General features: G+C 42.5%; 1 protein-coding gene across 1 annotated transcript; it reads left to right on the forward strand.

The window, feature by feature from the left end:
- Positions 1-1,687: 1,687 nt before the first annotated feature.
- esyt3 (extended synaptotagmin-like protein 3) lies at positions 1,688-11,241 on the forward strand. The gene is made up of 23 exons (XM_068330168.1): positions 1,688-2,416; positions 3,529-3,570; positions 3,823-3,957; positions 4,128-4,204; positions 4,279-4,348; positions 4,425-4,514; positions 4,606-4,661; positions 5,124-5,244; positions 5,427-5,603; positions 5,800-5,882; positions 6,216-6,264; positions 6,641-6,730; positions 6,823-6,885; positions 6,964-7,023; positions 8,184-8,255; positions 8,429-8,515; positions 9,038-9,187; positions 9,273-9,628; positions 9,727-9,825; positions 10,014-10,145; positions 10,267-10,372; positions 10,486-10,535; positions 10,819-11,241. Exons 1-23 carry the CDS (start codon positions 2,051-2,053, stop codon positions 10,850-10,852), a joined length of 2,565 nt encoding a protein of 854 aa, XP_068186269.1. The 5' UTR covers positions 1,688-2,050; the 3' UTR covers positions 10,853-11,241.
- The last annotated feature ends 10,217 nt before the right edge of the window (positions 11,242-21,458 follow it).

Raw genomic sequence — 21,458 nt, forward strand, 5'->3', positions numbered from 1 at the left:
AGCTCCAAGCTGTACACACTTGAAATGTGATTGGTTTAAAGTATCTGCAGGTGAAGTGCATATGTGTAACGAGGACGGGTTCACTCTAGTGATCTAAGTGTGTAGAGCATTAGGAAGCTTCTTCTCTGATGACATGTGACAAAAAAGACATTGAACACACTCTGAAAAGTGAGACATTAAAAAAAGAGTCTTAAGATGTGACCGCAAAAGTAAAATATTTTGTCATAAACAGGGTCCCAAAAAATGTGTGGAGAAAAAAGGGGTACAAATGATCTGCAACAGTCAACACTTTTCAAGAAGGTCATGGGTTTTATGCAGGGAAATGTTCCATCACATGCATCCAAATACTCCACTGCATAGATAGCTAGTAAAGGCTTTAAAAATGTCAGATAATGCCACGACCACCTTCCTCACCTGACCTAAACCCTCCTGAGAGCTTGTGGCCCCCTCCTTAAATTTGACATTTGCAGTGAGAGAAGACGCTATACGACTTTGAACCGCATGTGGTTGATGCTGCATGAAAGGATCAACATGCATTTGCATAATTGTGGACTCTAGTAATTGTGCGCTTAAACTCTCCTGAGAAAGCCAAAACCCCAACAACCACTCACACTTAGACACAAACTGGAACTGAAAAATCCACCTGAAGTGTGTGTTTTTGGATCTAACAACTTAACCCTGACAGTTGGACAGGCAGTGTACAATTACAGTAGGTCATTTGAAAAAAAAAATCTATCATATAATTCCTTTATAATTATGAACCACTGCACAACAGACTACATTAATTTGTGCTCCAAATGACCATAAAGGAAGTTTCTCCCATGCGACCTCCTGTTTTGAAGGTCGATTTTAAATACCTATACCGTATTTTATTTACGTAGCATTGTGAATAATCAGTATTTATCTCATCAAAGAAAGATATTCCAAAACGAAGCAGATGTTTTTGGATCGACTTGAATGAGTTAATGTCATATAAAGAACGACATAAAGTTGAACACATTTTGACTGAGTTCTATGTGAAACTAGGCCCAGGTTTGTGATCGCTGATTGGTGGTTTGTGGGTGACGTAACAGGAAGACACCACAGGGTCGTGTGTGCTAGTAAATGACTACCCAGTCAGATTAAAATCCATTTAGATTCAGAGTTTAGCAGAAAGACCTGTCTGTTGAATAGAGAATAGTTTCTAAATTTCTACTAATCACTTCCATCAGAGCTCTTCAGTTTGCTGATTTAAAAACAACTTTCTTTTCCTTTAAATTTGCTCCTTTATAATCTTATTAATCTGCTCTGTGGTTGAGTCACCAGAACCAGAAACTTTCTCCAAATAATTATTTATCTCAAAAATAATGAGAACCTTTTCTTAACAATAACTACTTATCGAATAAAACCGCATTCTACCACAAAACTATCTGATTTTAAAAAAACCCCAAAACATTACTCCTCTCAAAATAATGAAAAAACCGCCTCAAAATGCTCTTGATTTTGAAATGCCACAGGTCATGACTTGTCTTTAATTTAAAAAAGAAAAGTCAAATGTTTCTGAATCAGTAAGATAATAATGTCATTAAGTCATTGACTGAACAAGTCAGACCGGCATTTTAATTTCTCATTAAAACATTTGGAGAACTACTAGAACGTGTTTTTGGGTGAATTCAGAGAACAGTTTGTAGTTCTTTTTCCCCTCATTTGAACGCATCACGCTTCAGTGTTTTATTGTGAGAGACTATCAGAGTAATACTTCATGAAAACAGTTGAAAGAAGCTTCTATGCCTCTCCTTTCTATTTCTACAGTGGGGATGTCGCCGCTGAATTCCTGTCCGTGGCTGCGCGCCTCTCCACCCACGGGCGCAGGTGTGCCCTTACCTTACCTGTCTATTTTGGAACTTTCAAACGCGGAAGTTTCTCCGGCTGTCCCGACTCGTTTGACTCCGGAGGGTGAGAGGGGAGGCGTGTGTGCGGCGGGGCTTGGGCTTCAAACCGAGCTGTCTAATCGGACGGCGATAAGAACCGCTCTGGTTCGTGAGGACGGTTCCGGCGAGGCTGCGACCCGATGGCGGCAGCAGCAACAGCGGCGGACCCGATGTACCCCAGCGCGCCGCCGGAGGTGGAGGCGCTCCGGGAGAGCCCGTCGGAACGGGGCAGCACGGAGCAGCTGGACTCCGTCGGTGTCAACCGCGTCCTGATAGAGTTCCTCATGTACTTCGGTAAAGCCGTGGCGTTGCTCTACCCCGTGTACCTGACGGGGTACCTGGGGTTCAGCATCAGCTGGGTGCTCCTGTGCATGCTGATGGCCACCTGGTGGAAGAAGAATCGCCAGTGGAAAAAAGCCGGGATCGACGGCGCCATAGATTTTGTGGACAATGAAGCCAAAGTGGTGACCAGTGAGCTGCAGGGCGCCTTACAGATGGCATCGTGGGTATGTGATGCCAAACCGGTTCTGTGCTATCACGGGTTTGTGTTGTAACACAAACAAATCGCTTTACTCTGTGACTCAGTTGTTAAATTACCACACCTACATTGAAAACACAGTATCAGATTTCTTTTTTTCTTTTTTTTTTTAACCATTTAGATTCACTTTCTCACGCAACGGCAGTGCGATGCCACTGCGGCTCATTTAACAAACATAGAGGGGCTTTTTACTGTAAATGTGGGGCAACTGCATCCTGCTGGAAGCAGCATCATTTACACCTTATAAATTTAGTTTATCATTAGAATATACAATTTGTAATCAGTTTTCAATAGATTAAACTAAAAAAAACCCCATTAAAATAACAAAATACAAGCAGAAATTGAGGGCGGCACGGTGGCGCAGTGGTTAGCGCTGCTGCCTCACATCACGGCGGACCCGGGTTCGAGTCCCGCTCTGTGCGGAGTTCGCATGCTCTCCCCGTGTCTGCGTGGGTTCTCTCCGGGTTCTCCGGCTTCCTCCCACCTCCAAAAGCATGCGCTTCAGGTTAATTGGCCGGTCCCAAATTGACCATAGGAGTGAATGTGTGTGTGAATTCTTGTTTGTTTCTGTGTGGCTCCGCGGTACACTGGCGTCGTGCCCGGAGTGTCCCCCGCCTCACGCCCTGAGACTGCCAGGATAGGCACTGGCTACCCCGCGACCTGCGTTAGCGGATTAAGCGGGTTGGAAGATGAATGAATGAATGAAGCAGAAATTGAGTGAGGACAGAATCGTACTCCCATGGAGGGCCAGATTTGGGCAGAGCCTCATCCTTGACCAGCCAAATGTGCTGCTGCTGTGCAGCACATTTGTTTACGCCACACCCTCTCCAAGGGACCGAGTATCCAATCAGAGTGGTTGTTTTAGTGATACAGGAATGCATCCATTCATATTAAGATCCATCCATTTAGATCATCATGCAAACGCTGTAGTATCAGGTCTTATAGATACTGTCTTTTTTAATTTTTCTGATTTTATATAGATTAATTCTACTCAGTTACTAATGATCTGTACCATCATCATGCACCTGTTTGTCTTCTATGGGTTGGACGGTTAACAACAGGCTATATATTTCTTTGCAGGTCCACTTTCATGATACTGAGAAAGTCGATTGGGTAAATAAGGTAAGAATGCTCTTTTTCTCTTTTCATCAGTTTAAGATGCACCATCATAAAGTCATAGACTGAGTTTGTGTTTCTCATCCTCATCTCATCACCCGTTCGGTGATGCAGAAGCTGCTGGTTTTATCTGGAGCACTTCGAGGTTTTCTTTGTAGTCCTTCGTGAGAACGTGCAAATGGGTTCCATGAGTTCTTTTGATCACGGTGATCCCGTGCAGGTTTTTTCCTCATGCTGTGGTTTGACACGCGTGTTCAGGTGCTGGAGCAGGCCTGGCCGTTCTTCGGGATGTACATGGAGAAACTCCTGAAAGAGAACATCCAGCCGGCCGTCAGGCTGTCCAGCCCCGCCCTGAAGACCTTCACCTTTACCAAGATCCATTTTGGACACATAGTGAGTTTGCAGAGAATCCATTCTGCCTCGATTATATATCAAGCCTGTCTTGGAGATTTCCTGTATTTGTTCATTCTAATGGGAATTTAATTTATTTCATTTTGGTTTTTTTTAATTTATATTATGGTTTAATTAAATATTAAATCCAAAATCTTGCTTTCCTGATCCAGCCTCTCACCATCACTGGAATGAAAGCGTACACCCACGAAGTGGATCACAGGGAGGTGATCCTGGACATGATGATAAGGTTAGCGTGAAATGTTTCATGTGTTTCTGCTGCCCCTGAACTCTGAACCTCACCTGCACCCCTTCGCTGTGCAGTTATGACGGCGACGTGGACATCGACGCTGTCGTGAAGGAGCCGATCACCGCCGGCGTCAAAGGACTCAAAGTGGGTGTTTATCAGGTTTCTCTGTGTGACCCTCGAACGGATTCATCGGATGTGTGACCCCTCTTGTCTCTCCCAGCTTTCAGGGATGATGAGGGTCATCTTAGAGCCCCTTATCGGTGAGGTGCCGCTGGTGGGAGGGGTCACCTTTTTTTTCATTCGCCGGCCTGTAAGTTGCCTGCAGATATTTTAGTAACCATACATGCAATTGATAAAGCTGTGTGATCAGAAATCTCTAAATCACTTCACACTTTTTCCAGACCCTTGAAATCAACTGGACTGGCATGACCAACCTTTTGGACAGCCCCGCCTTCAGGTGAGAAACTTACCGCGGCAGTCGATTCACCCAAAAATGAAAAAGCCAACGGTAGAACAGTCGCATCACAGCGTTCCCTTAAGCGACTGGAGAAGACTCGGGGGCTCGTTTTAAATTCCCACAAGCCCACAGATTCCAAATGAAACTGAGGTGTTATTTGCATGCTTTTTAAGCTGAAGCATTCACTGTAGCCTCTAAGCTAAAAGCATTAGCATGCCTCCTGCTGAGGTGGGTGTAGCCAATCGTGTAGTGTTTGCAGAAAGCAGTGGGAGGAGCTTATTATTATTATTATTATTATTAAAAAGAAAGTGTAAATATCTGAAATCACCCTGATTTTAATTTGAAGTCATGTCTCCCAGCAGTTAAAGACTAAATTAGAAATTTTTTGGGCGAGTCGTTTTTAGCAGTCAGCCCAGCGTTGTGCTTTGGTAAAACTCTCCCGTCTCTCCCGCCCCCTCCCAGTTCTTTGTCTGAGAGCACCATCATGGACATCATCGCCTCCCTCATGGTTTTACCCAACCGCATGTGTGTGCCCCTCATCGATCAGGTCAAAGTGGACCAGATGAGATTCCCATTGCCTCGTGTATGTAAGATATCATTTCCATTTTACTCACCATTCACTTTCTGATCACAGGAAATCACTTGCATCAATAGATATTTTCAGGAAAAAAAATAAAATAAAATAAAATCTACAAAATCTATCAGGGTGAAGAGTTTGTGCGACACCTTGTTTCTCGTGACCTTGCTCTCCTGTTAACTCTTCAGGGTGTGGTGAGGGTCAACCTGGTGGAGGCAAGAGACTTGGTGGCCAAGGACACATACATGTTGGGTCTAGTGAAGGGTAAATCGGACCCCTATGCTACCCTCAGAGTTGGCACCCGGCATTTCAAAAGCAAGACTGTCAAAGAGAATCTGCATCCCAAGTGGAATGAAGTATATGAGGTAACAGGAGTCCAAACACTTCAGTACAACTTTGTTCACACTGTCGTGTCTTTACTAATGTGTGTGTAGGTTCTCAGTTATCCAAAGCTGTTTAAATCAAACCACTGGGTTTAAGAAAGTTTCTCCTCATTTTTCTCGAGTCATTTGAAGCATTGAGGTGTATTTAGAAACGCACGATGCTTCTTTCTGTATGCAGTTTGTCATCCATGAAGCACCAGGTCAAGAGTTAGAGCTGGAGATATTTGATGAAGATGCAGATAAAGATGACTTCATTGGAAGGTAACGACTGCATTATGTTCACTTTACTGCACAGAGAGTCGTCTGCGTTGACATCAACCTCATTCGATGTTTGTGCTCAAAATCTTTAGATCTTCCCCAAATCTGAAAAACAAATAAAACATGCATTTTTTGTTAACTAAAACCCGCTGCATTTGAGTAATGTCACATTATTTAATGTTATTAATTCTATCTGTATTAATATAACTGAAAACATCTTCAACGGCGGTGTCAGAGCTGTGAAATCCACAAATGCATACTGTAAAGATGTAGATCTTAATCAACCATCATCATCATCATCATCATCATCATCATCCTTTGTCGTTTACATCTCAGGTACAACCTCGATTTTGGAGAAGTGAAGCAGGAGAAACAGATGGATCAGGTGAGGGTTTATTTCACGTTTTGGACCAGGAGCAGAGTTGAAACATTTAGAAAAGACATCATCAGACTACAATTCCTACTTGGAGGAAGGATTTTGGGGTTTTTTTTCTTTTGTTTTTTTTGTTGTTGTAATTTTTGTTAAAATTCAAGATCAAGCATTTCCTCTTTTTGGAACAATTTTATCAGTTATACATGAGGTGCTGACTAGATTTTCTTTAAATTTAAAAGAAGTACGGCCCATGATCCAACAGTGGAACCACAGAATCTTGGATCTCTGATCAGTCATTTTAGGATTTAGCTTTGGGTCCAGTTTCAAGAAAAGGAACTATTTGATTTAAAACATGATTATATGTGAAATTCTCACCCATGTTTTTTAGTGGTTTCCTCTGGAAGGGGTCCCATATGGTGAAGTTCACCTGAAGCTCCAATGGTTGTCCCTGACGACTGACCCCAGCCTCCTCACAGAGGTGACCTCTTGTCTGTAATATTTTGTCTCATCTTGTCTCATCTATACCAGCTGACGTAAACCACGTTCTTGTTTCTGCTGTCCATCTTTCAGTCTAGGGATGGCCTTTCCTGTGCTATGCTCGCGGTGTATCTTGACAACGCATCAAACCTGCCAGTAAGCGGCTTCGGACTGTTGTTGTTGTTGTTGTTGTTGTTGTTTAGATGTGATGCCCGTTCTGGTGTTTATCTGCAGAAAGACCACAGCGAGTTCACTGAGAATCAGAAGCACGGGAAGCACACAAAGGAAGGCCGGGTAAGACAACAGCTTGATCGTAGGGACCCCCCCCCCCCAAAAGCCCCCGACACCATTTATGAATAACTGAAGGTCCAGTTTATGCAAATACGATTCATCCAGTGCTGATGGAAAGTTAAGAGAAGTTTATTGGTTTGTCAAACAATCTGAGAGCTTCACCACCATAAACATCTGAGCACTGTGTTCGAGGCGTTAGGAACACAGACACAACGTGACTTCTTACCGCTTGTAACGTATAATGGAAGTCCAACCAGGTCTGAGCTGATGGTATTTCTGCATTCCTCAGTGTTAACCTGCTGCCTGGAGGTCACACCGCTCACAGAGAGAACGTTGTCAAACAGCGAGTTCCTCCTTCATTCAAGTCATTCTTAACATCATCGGTGCTGATGTGTCTGGGTGAAGGAGCTCGGTCTGTTCTATTGACATCACCCAAAGATGCATTCAGAACGCAGCCTGACAACGTTCACCTGAATCTCCATCAGCGTAGGAAGCAAAGGGTCACGCTTAGCAAAATACAAAAAATATAGATAGCAGCACATTAAGACATGTATTCACTGTGGTTTCACTTTTAATATAACCACTTAATGCTGCATTTAGTTTCATGAATTATTCCTCAAAGCAAACTGTTTCCTTCTGATCAGTTTTGCATCCAAAGTGTTGGCTTTAAAATTAAAAGTTTTAAAAGAAGGTTTTTTTCCGTGAAGAACACACACTCGGTAGAATAACATCTCCTTTAAGCTCACTGCTTATCGGGTGGACAAACCTTTTGTACCTCAATGTCAAAGCAGAGCCTCAGCCAGATCAGATGTTTCCTGTTGCCGCTGCAGGTAGACCGGTCCCTGTGAGGAGCTGGTATTTCCCGTTCGTCCGGTGCATGCCTGCCATATTTTCCAGGGTGTGTTATTACAGCTGATGCTGTTGTTGCTTGAATTTCTCCCTTAACCTTAAGCTTGTGACTCAGTGTTGGAGGAATGTTTCTTCGGACTTTAACATGTACGTGTTGCTGTAATCAATAAATGTCATGAAAACTTACAGTTTTGACATGCAGCCACAGTATAAACACAATAATTACTGCTAATAAAGCAGTAATTATTGTTGTGTCTTTACATTTACTGACAATCTGTCAATGATAAAGTCAAAATGTCATTTTGTGCTTTCAGCTCACAAAGAGAGTGGCCTGTCCCAACTCGTATGTCGAATTCTCCATCGATAAAGACGTTCAGAAAAGCAAGGTAGGCCTACAGGTCTCACCTGCTCACACAAATCGGTGTTTTCTCTCTAATATATTAAACTATTGAATCTATGCATCATCTGTTAGTATAGAAGAGTAATCTTTAAGGTTCAGGGTAAACACTATCCATGCAGTAGCTACGTAGCATTCAGCAAATGTTGCCTCCGTCTGTAGGTGGTGTATTCATCCAAAGACCCGGTGTGGGAGGAGGGCTTCACCTTCTTTGTGCGTGACGCCAAGGCGCAGCAGCTCGTTGTTCAGGTCTGTTATTTCATCTTATACATCACACAGAATGATGGTCACTAGTTGTGTGACCTCACCTGAACACAAGCTTGTTTCAGGATTACACTGACAGAGTGGTACCTAACATTCTGTTCAAAATCATTAAGTTCCTCTCACCTGAGAATCAGCTGTACAACAACATTATTTAACGAAGCCAAGCAAACATTTTATCTTCATTCGGTAAAATGCTTTTTAAAAAAAAAAAGTATTTGCCTTAACATTCCAGCATTTTTAATGTTTCAAACCTTCGTAAGTAGAGAAGATATCCAGATGAAATTTTGATGGATGAATCAGGCATTTGACATTTGTCCAAAAGTGTCACCAAATAGGTCCTACATCCACCCCAGGTGTCACAAAATTCTCACTATTCTGTGAAACCCCAGCTTATATTAAAATAACAAGGTGGAAACATGAACCTATGATAAAACTAGGTATGTTAAAGGAGCTATAAAACCTCTGTTCGCTGCTTGAATGGATTTGTCTTGTGACGTCGCCTTACAGGTGAGAGAACACGAGAAGAAGAACGCTCTCGGCATTTTCAACCTGCCTTTGAATCGCCTCCTCAACACCTCCGACATGTGTCTGGATCAGCGCTTCTTGCTGGAGCGCTCTGGAGCAAACAGTCAGATCAAGCTGAAGGCTACTCTGAGGGTGGGAAAAACAAGTTTACACACCTGTGCATACACCTGTATACTCTTATGTAGCACAACATTAAGCTGCTCCCTGATTTCTATAGGTTCTTACTGAGGATAGGCCTCCGCCTAAGGTTATCGCTCCACCTCCTCCGCAAGTCAACCCAAAAGGACCACTGACCAACCAAGGAGGCGACACCCCCGGGTCTCCGGCTGCTGTTGGTGCCTCCTCAGCATTAACCTCTAACGCCAGCCCCGTCGCCGTGCTCCCGTCTACATCCCAGAACGGCTTTAACGATGACTATCCAACCGACCGCCGCGGCTCGTTCCTGACTTCCGAACCCTGGCGCCCGCCTCCGTCTGTGTCGAACATCCGGCGTTACGACTCCCACAGCCTGCTGTCTGAGAACTCCATCGCTTCATCGCGTTTCGACCTTTCAAACACAGCCCCATATCCAGAGTGAGTGAAGTTTTTGCTTTTGTTGTGCACCATTATATGGATTTTAGCAGGACTTGGGTAAATAGGAGTGACATTTACACATGCGTTTATGGCTTCAGGGCTATCAAGAACCATCTGGGTTCATTCGGGGAGATCCACGTGACTGTACGCTACGCAACTCTGAGGAACAAACTCGTCGTCATGATTGACGCCTGCAGGTGCGTCAGAAAAATCCATCCTCAAATGAACCGATCCTTTAAGAGACCAGTATGAGGTTATAGGTCATGCCTGGTTTGCAGTGACACTCAACTTTGCATGATTTACATTTAAGCAAAGAAAAAAAGAATTCCATTGCAAACACATTCATTACATTCACGCAGCTATTCTGTGCGCCTGTTGTCCGCAGGAACCTGTTTCCCTGCAGTGAGAATGGCACCGACTGTTACGTCCGTATGTATCTGTTACCTGACCAAACGTGGAGACACCGCAAGAAGACACATGTCAGGAAGCGGACGGTCAATCCTGTCTTCAACGAAAAGTGAGCGTTCGTCTGACGTTGTCGCCAAACAGCGTGGCAGTTTCTGGCATCAAGACACTTGCTGCTCACTATTCCTCCTCCGGTCTGAAGGTATCCTGTCTGTGACGCTCTTTCATCACAGGTTTGAATTTGATGTACCGCTGCAAGAAGCACAAACCAGGAAGTTGGATCTGGCAGTGAAAAATAACAAGATGCTATTAGGGCGGGAGAGGAAGGACATCGGCATGGTACGTGATGGGAACTCTGTCTCCACTGAAACATTTAGATATCATGTAGACTAATACTGGACCCTGCAGTCTGGACAGTTGTCCCAGTTTTCAGTTTGTGCTCCTGTCCACAGGTGATGATTGATTTTGCACAAGTGGATCTGACCAAAGGCCTCACACAGTGGTAGGGACACATTGTCTGCTGTTATAAAATGATTCTGTCTGTTCTGTTGAGAACAAAACACAAAGTGACAAATTGTTTGGCGCCCCAGAAGGGGATAGCATGTTAACCACCAACGCTGTTTCCAGCGGAGGTGGGGGAGCTGCTATTGAGGGGGTAAAGAGACATTTTTAGAAAATTTAGAAAGGTTAAAACAGTAAAAAGAAAAGGAAAACTTGATGAAGAGACAAATGAATGAATGTTCAACTAGAGTTGTATTAACATTGAATTTCTCTCTCCCCTTCAGGTTTGAGCTCACACTGCCCGGCCTAAAGAACTAGCAGGCAGAGCTATAAAACTGGTTTCAGGGCAAACGTGGACCTGATGAAGACGACTTTCATGTTCCTTTGTCTTCCTCTTCATCACAGACTGGCACTGAGCTCATCAAGAGCAACACGTCAAAGATAACGTTTGCTGCTGTATGCTAGTGTGTGTAGCGCAAACCATCTTGCTTGAACTTATACATGGACAATAAAAATGTTCTTATTAAGAAAATAACAGCAAATAGGATTTTAACAAGCTTCATTATCCATATTTTTAGCAAAGGCAGTGTGACACTGTAATATTTAACATTTTTATTCAACAAGCAAAACCCAAATGATCCAGAATAATTACAAAAAATATCCTCGAGAAAAAGATTCATCAGGAATCCATTGAGTGTGTGTGTGTGTGTGTGTAATATATATATTATGTATATATATATAATATATATATATATATATATATTATGTGTATATATATATAATGTGTGTGTGTGTGTGTATGTATATATATATATATATATATATATATATATATATATATATATATACATACATACATATACAGAATAAGGTCATGTGTCTATTTTGGAAATTTTTTCACAGTTTTGGGATCCGAGTTGAAGCTGGATTTTTGTGTAAATAGTTGTATTGATAGTGTTAATGTAATATAAAAAGGGAAATAAAGTAAGATTTATCCGTTTTTGTTGTAGTGATGTTAACTTCTGACTTTTAAGTGCTTTGACATGAATCTGAATGAAAATGTAATCGCTCAATTTTACATTTTCGCTGATGGGGGAGGTACATCTTAGTTTCAATGCATAATTGTCATGTAAGGAAAGTGAGACTCTGTGCTCCCATCATTTAGATTCAAACAAAGGTATTACATGTCATTTATGTGTTTATAAACTGCTGAACTCCAGCTACGTCAGTGCTCTCCCCATCCCGGCGTATCATCTGAAACCGGAAGTCATCCACCCACCCGTGACGGTGGTGGTATTGAATGGATGTACCAGTGAGGTGACGAGAGAAGACTGACATCATCTACAAATTAAACGGTGTCACCATCACCATCCAGGGAATGAAATCAAACTTAAAATCAATAGTTTGAGCTGTCGTATCATTTTCAGCCATTAGATGGCAGCACATGCTGTTAACTTTAGATGGGAGTTAAATCCTGCACTTCAAACCTACACGCTTTATTGCAAATACGGTACAGTGCTTTTATTTATTGCAATCTGTTTCGTTAAACACACTTGTGTATTCCCACTGGTGCATCCCCTCCTCTTCTGACTATACTGAGCTGGCGCATCTCTGGATCAGAGGTCATTGTTTGATCTGGTTTGGGACTGAGTGGGTGGGAGGGGGTCAGATGACTGCTTTCAGCTTCCAGAACAGGAGATCTGAGTCTTTTCTAGTTCTCTTTCTGCGGTGTTTTTAGTCTCTGACAAGATTCACATATTAATGGGTTGGATAGCTGTGTAGAGCAAAAAGGGGGTCAGGGATCAATCTCTCCACTGGCTTCAAGAAAGAGACGAATTATGACCGCAATCATGATCTAAACACTACTTGCAAAAGGCAAATGAAGGTCCGTTAGAGGACTTTCATTTGTGTGTTTGTTGATATTTATCTTTTTGGCGCTCATTCTGCTTTTAATGCTGCTGAAAGTAAATGATGATCAGGATAAATAGCAGTAAAACAAACAACACGCACAAAGCGCCTCGACCAGCCGGTGTTCATCTATCAGTGACTTCAGACGCGCAGGTTGTCCTGGGGAGTCACGTGGTCGTCGGAGATGAGCATCCTTCCCCGGATCGGTCTCCGTTCGTTGTCTCCACCGGGGTTAAGGTGTGGACCTGAGCTGCCTCCGCGGATAGCCGCCGCATCTCTCCGCTTCTGGTTGTCCTACAGCTGGACTGCTCTCCGACATCGCAGGTAAGGCGGCGATCATGACGCGGCATAAATGTAAACGCGCATTACGCGCTGGCATCGACAAGATGCTGAGTCGCTGTTTACGCGACTGAAACGCGCAGGGGAATCGGTTTTTTTTTTTCCTCTCTCTCTTCGATCTGAACATGCAAACACAAAAATGAACGCTCTGCAGAGACGTTGCATCGCGGGCAGATGGATCCGCTCCAGACGCGCTGCCTCACCGCTTCAGATGCGTTGATGGTCCCGCAGCAGCGTTTCCACTCTACGCACGTTAAAGCGTCGTGATTTATTTAGTGATTCATTTATTTTCATAATAGGACAGAGGCTCCATCGACCAGGCGTGAGCCGATCGAAATAGAGTCGGATCGAAGTTGAAAAAGAAGCTGGAGGTGCATAAGGTCACATAGTAATGACTCAGCATCACCAGGATGGGAGAGCGTCAGAAGGCATCGGTGGTATCCTGATACCTGTCAGCTTCAAGGCTGTTGACATGAAGGATTTTCAAAACTGGCTGGAAATTGATGGATTATTGATCAGTGTGTAGGCTGCTGCTGTGCTGCTGGTGTTTGAGGGAGACAGTAGTATTTCAAAAGCTGCGTAAACAGCTGGGGTATTGTCATAAATAGACTGGAGGTGTTAATTCATGTCTAGTTTCCGTTTTAACTGAAACAGTAACACCATACAAACCATACTAAAGCCTTGAAGTCATAGTTTTTGGATTACGGAGATTTAAAAACGTATTAGATTCTGGATTCAGGTGAGAATTACCTCAGGTGTCACCAAGAGACGTTTTGCCAAAGACTGACCCACGTTTGACCTCTTATAAATAATTCCACTCTTATTAAAAATAAACACATTTTCTGTCCCCGTGCAGATAAACAGTAGCCTTTACACACTGAAGACAATTGGTTTTGGCACTCAGTTCATTAAAGCACTACAGATTGTTTTCTTGCAGAGAACATGAAAGGTTGGAGACCTTTGCGGCCCATGGGCCTCACTGTCTGTCCATTTGTCTGTAAATATAGATCGATGTGTGTCTGCTGTGGCTCCATCCAACCCGGAGTTAGAGGTCTGTTTCTGGGCGGTGATGACCCTACCCTCAGGCCAGGAGAAGAATAAATCAGCAGGAATATGTCAGATTTCATTAAGTAAAGAGTAATTTTAGTGTCATTCAGGGTACTCATGTGGTTTAACAGGTTATCTGTGGTTTGGTTTTGTGCAATTTTACACTCTGTCTCTGTAGTGGACGTGAAATTGTGTCCATGTTTGTCAGTATGTACTGTGAAAGTCAGCAAGATGTCTCTTCGCTCATGCCAAGACTCGTTCTTATTCGGTTTTCATCCGTTGATCACTCTGTCCTTTCTTTTAGACCTTGGAAACAAATGTTGATCATTAATTCAGAATAAACTGTAGGGTTCATAAGGAACATTCTGTGGAGGAAATGGGGAAGGGCTACAGATGTCAAAAATAAGCAATGAAATATAGGGGAGAGAAAAAGAGCAGAGTCAGAACGGGATAAATAAATAGAGAATATATTTGGATATTTTGGATCGTGGCTGGCGTCAAATGGTTTTCTTGCTTCAGCTGCAGGAATACGTCCGTCACAACTTTGCACAAACTGACAGCAAGGAACACAAAGCAGATAAACGGCCACAAATCAAATCTGCAGCCGTACCTTCCCGTCCAAGCTCACCCATCACTTGTCTTTAATACCGCATCGCAGCCAAAGATGCTTGAACGCCTTGGGCCTTGGAGCCCCTTACGTGACGATCAGGAGCATTACTTTAATGCCTCTGGCTCTTATATTCCCACCTGCATGTGTGGCGAGTGGGAATAAAACAATAGCATGAGAACTGAAGTACAGCATATAGAGCAAGTCTCCTTAATGAAACTCTCACTGGAGCTTCAGTAACAGTAAAACCTGTTTTAATTAAAACTACTGTAGTCATGGAAGAATTAGAGAGAGTAAAAGTAATGAATAATTAACTTTTATTGTGTGAGTTGCCAAAAAGAAATGGAGATTCCTCACGATCCAACTGCCCATTGGTTTAGCTTTTTGTTTGTATACTTTATATACTTATATATTCAGTATTAATGTCATGTATGTTGTCGATGCTGAATGAATAAGCGTATATTATGCAAATGCAACGACTGTTGTTCTAGACGCAGCACAGCTCAATGCAATAACGTGCATAAAACCATTCGGCGTTCTCATATAAGCGTACCTATATCGGTGCATCACGTTGTACATATGTGAGGTACGAGTCGGCTGTAAATGTCTAAGGGGGGGGGGGTGACTCGGCTAAATACACCTGAGACAAGATAGAGAGGCTGTCATTGTGGTGGGGGTAGGAAACATCCACTGTATTCACTAGAGTCACAAACCGTCTGTAAATCAGCACTAAATGATCAATTCTATAGTCTATAACAGTTTCTCTACCGGGAATAATTAAGTATATATTCTATTCTATTCTATTCTATTCTATTCTATTCTATTCTATTCTATTCTTTCAAGGACATGAGATTACATACTTCCCCTAACTTCCCAAACTTCCAGACCCTCAATTCTCTGCATGTTTCTATGGATGATTGCCAGTGGAATGATTTGTGTGTGGGGCGAGATTACAACACCTGGAATGTTGCTTCCCTTTTAATCTGACTAGTTAATCATGTCAAGCCATTCATTCTCAGAACCTTTTCAAACCGACTCCTCTCTTCTGTAGGTTATGCCACTCCCAAGGCTTCCTGGATCCCCAACCGTAAAAGAGAACGGCTGATCCCCATCCTCCACCCGGTTCCTGCTGCAGTTGTCTCTCCTGCTATCACCTGATAATCCCACCGTACCCTCACCTGACTCCTCTACCTGACCCCCGATTCATCCTTTAGCTTAAGGACTGTACCTCTGGAATATCCACTTACATGTTCTTCCACACAAGTCATTCCCATCCTCCACCAGCAGCTGTCCCTGGTCCCTTGGTCTGGTTTCCTTCCAGTCACCACTAGCAGCCTTTTTCAGCAAGCCACCCTTCACCCCCCTGCTGTCTGCCAGGCCTCATGGCTACAGGAGGTCATGCCCCAGAGATAGACGTGTTGATCAACCTGCAACAGGTAGGAGTTACTTTAAGCTGCTTATAACTTCAGCTATCACATGAGGAAGATAGATGAACATGAGAATGACGCGGTGGTGCAGTGGATAGTGAGGCGGTTCTGGGTTCAAGTCCCGCTCTGTGTGGAGTTTGCATGTTCTCCCCGTGTCTGCGTGGGTTCTCCAGTTTCCTCCCACCTCCAAAAACATGCTCTTCAGGTTAACTGGTCGTTCCAAACTGGCCGTAGGAGTGAGTGTGTGAAAAACCACAGCTGTGGTATTAGAGGAACCAAACGCTCCACTGCTGTTTAAAAAAAAAAGAACTTTATTGATTTACCATCGGGGGAAGTTTTTTTTTTTCCCCTGCCGTTGTTATGTTACTATTTATCACATGTGTTTATATGTGTTTACAGGCCTACAACACACACACACACACACACACACACACACACACTCACACACACACACACACACACACACGCACACACACACACAAGGAGGCTGAGTGCCTTCTCGTTGTGCCCAATGAGCAACTTACAAAGGGGACGGTGCCTTGCTCCAGGGCACCTCATTAGTGCTCTGGAGGTGAACTGGCACCTCCCACTTCCAGTTCATGCTCCAATCGGTTTTTGGTCCACATCAGCCTTGAATCGGCCACGCTCTGGTCCCCAGACCCAGACTTGTGGCCTGAGCTCCTGCCGCCTCAGAGCTGTGGCGAATCGATTGGCTGCTGGCCGTCGTACCCGACACACTGAGCGGCTTAACCTTGTGGGAAAGCCCACGGCTCTCAGTTTCATTTAGTAAATCTCCCATATACTTGAGTGATTAAGAACATTGACTGAGTCAGAAGTCTAGTTTTCTATGACTGCAAAATGTTCATATGTGTGTGGAACATATGTGTATTTGATGAACATAATTATGAGGTGTACCACAAGGGGTAGGACGGTTTTCTTAGGTTTCACCCATACCTGCCTCTGCCCATTCTAATCCTTTCTGATCTGTTCTAATCTTTCGTTGGTTGTTATTACATGATCAAACTGCGTCAGCGCAGCCTTTACTGTCTGCGTCTGCGTTCAATTCCTTTGGATTCCCTGTTTCTGTGTAAGCACAAACAAATTAAATGCTGCTATTATTTCTTAGTGAGCTGTGTCTTCCCAGGCTATGACATTTGTCAAAAACATAGAGTCATTGTGTTTATAACACATGTCATATTCAAAGAGTCCTTTTTCCATTGCAGTATGAAAGTAACGGCATCAAATTTCCTCTGTATTAGCTACAGAATAATTATATGTACTTCTCAACTGTTTAATTATTCCTAAATTGTTCCTTAAACAGGTGCAGTGGGTCGGTTTTATTACTGATATTTTTTCTTTTGAAGTGAAAACCACAAACAGTTTTAATCTCTCTCTGTCAAATTTTCATGCAAATGTTTATTTTTTATTGCCACCAAACAGGGCAATCAAGGTCGCACTTATCCCAATAAATTGCTGTGACGGTACACACAAAGTTTTGTGAAGAGGGAGAATCATCGACGTTGCAGAAGTTATGACACATTCAGGTTCTTTTCATTTTAGAGGATTTCATCCATAAAGATGTTTCACACCTCATCAATCTTCTGCTCTGAAAACAGACTTGATGCCCAGATGCACCATGCATCGATGGTAAAGGCATTACAATTTCATGATAAATATTGCTGTCTACCAGCAATATTTGTCATTAAAACTGTGGTACCCCTGGTGCACCCCTGATTTTTAATCTGCATAGTGTATTGCGCTCACTTCACCATCGTTAAACTCAGTGGAAAAGACTGCAGGTTCAGTGTCGGACAGGATTCCTGTGAGTTAGTAGTTATTTACTCTACATTTTCCAGGTTCAATTCTCAATCTTTATCACCTTGGAGAGTCTGAGTAAACCTGGCACACGGTGTGATGAGTGTCTGCCATGGAAGGAGCGTTCGAGTGTCTTGGAGTTGCGCTGGTCATGTTAACACATGGATGAGTCATACACAGGTCTGCAGGAAACACTCGCTGCCCGTCATGGAGGAGTGTTTTCTCGCCGTTACTCAAGTGAAACATATTAGCCTGTGCTCCGAGGGAGAAAAAGCTCTGCCAGCTATTATTATGCACAGTGGGGACCATTGTCATCCACTGCCTGCATAGCATATTGTGACAGTGATTTGGAGGAAATAATAGACTGAATGCTCAGCTATATAAGGAGTCTCCTCTGTTTCCCACCCTCAATTATTTCTGCTCTTTATACTGATGACACACGGCGTTCATCTAGAAATGGAATGGCTTGCTGTCCCCTATAGCTGACTGATGCTAGTCTGAACTGGTGTGAGTATGGAGGTTAGGAGTCCAGCCTCATATAATCCACAAGTCTTGGTTGCCACAGAAACCTCATCAGCTGCTGTTAGCTTGTGTCAGCTGCTCTTTTGCAGATATCGTCTTTGGTCTTGTAGTGTGTGTGTTCTAGAAGGAAGATGTCTTCATCTACACTCTGCATAAACCAGTCATAGGTAACTGGCGGCCTGAGGGGCCATGTCTGACTCACCAAAGCATCATCTACAGCCCAAAAGAATATTCATGAATGAAGAAAATGTATGCATGATGCATATTTCAAATGCGTGTTGCTGACTCTGCTTTGTACTCCAGACTTTTCTGGAGATTGTTATCCACCAAAGGGTAATTTCATCTCAGTGTACCTGGTTGCCATAGCAACACTGCAACAGCATTCATCTACGTCTTTCATCCACACATTGGCTAAGATGATTTAAACTGACCAGCGCATGAGACCAGGCTCCTGAGAATGAATGTGAATTCTCATGTCAGACTCAGCAAAAAAAGTTTCTAGTTGGTAGTTCATTAGTTTTACTCTCCAGGTCTGCCATAACAACACGTCAGGCTATATGACCTCCACTAAGTACATTCAAAGTCTCCAGTAACTGTTATGCAGAATTATATTGCTCATAATTATATTGTTGGACTTTATGTAAAGAAATGCTGGTATTTAATTAAAAAAAAACATTTTCTGTGTATTTAAATTATTGCTGAAAAGAATTAGTTGCAGTCTATGAAGAAAAAATTGATTCTAATATTGATGTTATGCTGATTTTTTGGTCTGTGAAGTGTGACAGCGCCTTCAGGCATGGGGGCCAACTCGATTGGATGAAAAGAAACACATTGAAAGCAGGAAGCAACAGAAAGAAGAGGAAAACAAACGGATTGCCTATTTTTATCAGCCTGAATTGAAATAATCTAAAGAATGTTTCATATTTGAATATGAAACACACAAACACACATGCACACACACACACACACACACACACACACACACACACACACACACACACACACACACACACACACACACACACACACACACACACACACACACACACACGCACACAAACCGTAAGACCTCTGTCACTGGATTATAAATTCACTAAACTCCATTCGTCATGGGAGCGTTCTAATTTTATTAAATTCTATTTAGAGTTTCAGTAAAATCTGGGGATCATTTGGTTGTTTTTATTTGCGCTAACACTACTGTGGTTATCATAGTGTGTGTGCATGCTTTTTTTTTTTAGGCTAAAAACTATTTCCTTGATCCGTCTGTGCAGGATTCTTTATTGAATAATCAATCCATAAAATCAATACGTCCTGAATATCTTGCACATGATCTGTTTACACGTTTTGCATCTTATACTAAACAATTTCTGTCAAGAACACACAATGCTGTGTGTGCTGGACCGTACTCGTACATTAACCTCTGGGTGGCTGGACGCCACACGGCGTCCACTTCGTCTTGTGATTGTACCACATGTTGGCTGTTAAGCAGCGACTTTGTGCCTGACTGTCTGACTCCATTTTTATGTTGATCACCTGCTACACTTTAGGTAACCCAGGCATTTGGTGTTAGTCTTTCTCTCCCTTCACCTCAATTTGTTAGACTTTAGTATTTAACAGGAATGTTGACGTAAAACACAGCGCTTAAGTTGGCTTGATGCATAAAATTGTGTTTGTTCCACCTGAATTCTCACATTTTTATGGGCAGCAATTTGTGTGAATCTAATATTATTGGCGTGATATTGAAGGATTTATACTTCTGAGCTCTTTTAAAATTGGATTTCAGAATAATCCCTGTGCTCAAGAACGAGCGGTTGCTTCTGCTCGTCACATCAATGCATAAATAGTTTAGAGTTCATTAACCAGGACCATGAGGTACTGGTATGGTGTTGACGAGCACATTTTGTACTTGCGTTCCCAAAATTTTCTCCATTGTGTTCAGGGTGGGGGCGTTACAGCCGTATTGTCTGTTCTGTTTCTCTTCACTCTTCCCTGTTTTCTGGCTCCGCTAAGGTGATGCTCATGGGTCCAAGGGTCACCTGGCCTGAGGCAAGAGTTCAGAAGGTCCAGTTCAGCATCAGAACCTGGAGGTTATTAAAGAGGGGGGAGGCTGGTTGTCATATTTAGCTGTAGTGAAATTCAGTTTCATTATTCTGATTTTTTTTTTAATGAAATCCAAATTTGTTTATTAATTTTTTTCATTTTCTTTGGTCACCTTGGGTCAGTGTTGGTTAGTAATTGTTAGTCAAGTTCAGCTACTCAACCAACAGAACGTTTGTCTGCTTCACTGACTATTTTTCTTATTCATTTCAGCAGGCTTACGTTGACAATTTTACTCCGTCAACAATGCTTTTACCAGTTAAGATTATATACACGGCACAACAGAAACTAAATGTCCATGGCATTTTTTCTGTGAAGATCCCAGAGAGGGTTATTTGGTTATTAGTTATTTCATAATTAGTGTTATTTATTTTATTAATAATCCCTCGCTTATTCGCGCTTCAAGACACACGACTTCACTGCATCGTGGATTTTTAGTAGGTAGTCACGTGACACCGTACGCGCATGCAATTGGTCGCGATACCGCGTATTAAAGAAACACTTTTCTTTAATTCAGAAGTGTTTTAAACAGTCTATAAAACTGTGGGAAAAGGTAACACCGATATAAGGTGGTTTATTATCAGTATGGGGGGGTTCCATAAATGTTTAAATTACAAATAAATAATAAAATAAATAATTTCTGGCTCTATCCTAAGATTTCATTTCAGGCTTCAAACTTAAAGATAACAAACTGAAAATATTTTTTTATGAATCAACAACATGTGAGACACAATCGTGAAGTGGAACCAAATTTATTCTACATTTTATATTGTGTTTAAAATTAAAAAACTAAAAGTAGGACATGTAAAAGTACTGCCCCCCTGTTCTCTCAGCTCAGCCAAACGACTCCAGAAGTTCCCTGATGACTTCTGAATGATCCAGTGTTGACTTAAATAAATATTAAATATTGACATTGAAAGACTTCTGTGATCTTCTCAGTTTTTCTGTTACAAAATGAACCCGGCCCCCCATCAAAGAAGGAAAAAGTTATGTGGCCCTCACAGGAGACCCCTGCCTTAGGTCTTTATGGGACCCGTCTACTGACAGATGAGACAACATGTTACAGACATACATCCATATCTATACGACTCAGTAGCTCATACATACTTTAATGCACTTCTCTTGCTCATGTATGAAATATTAATGCTGCAGTGGCAGTTGG

Source organism: Antennarius striatus, chromosome 12 (genome assembly GCF_040054535.1).
Source record: "Antennarius striatus isolate MH-2024 chromosome 12, ASM4005453v1, whole genome shotgun sequence".
Lineage (NCBI taxonomy): Eukaryota > Metazoa > Chordata > Actinopteri > Lophiiformes > Antennariidae > Antennarius > Antennarius striatus.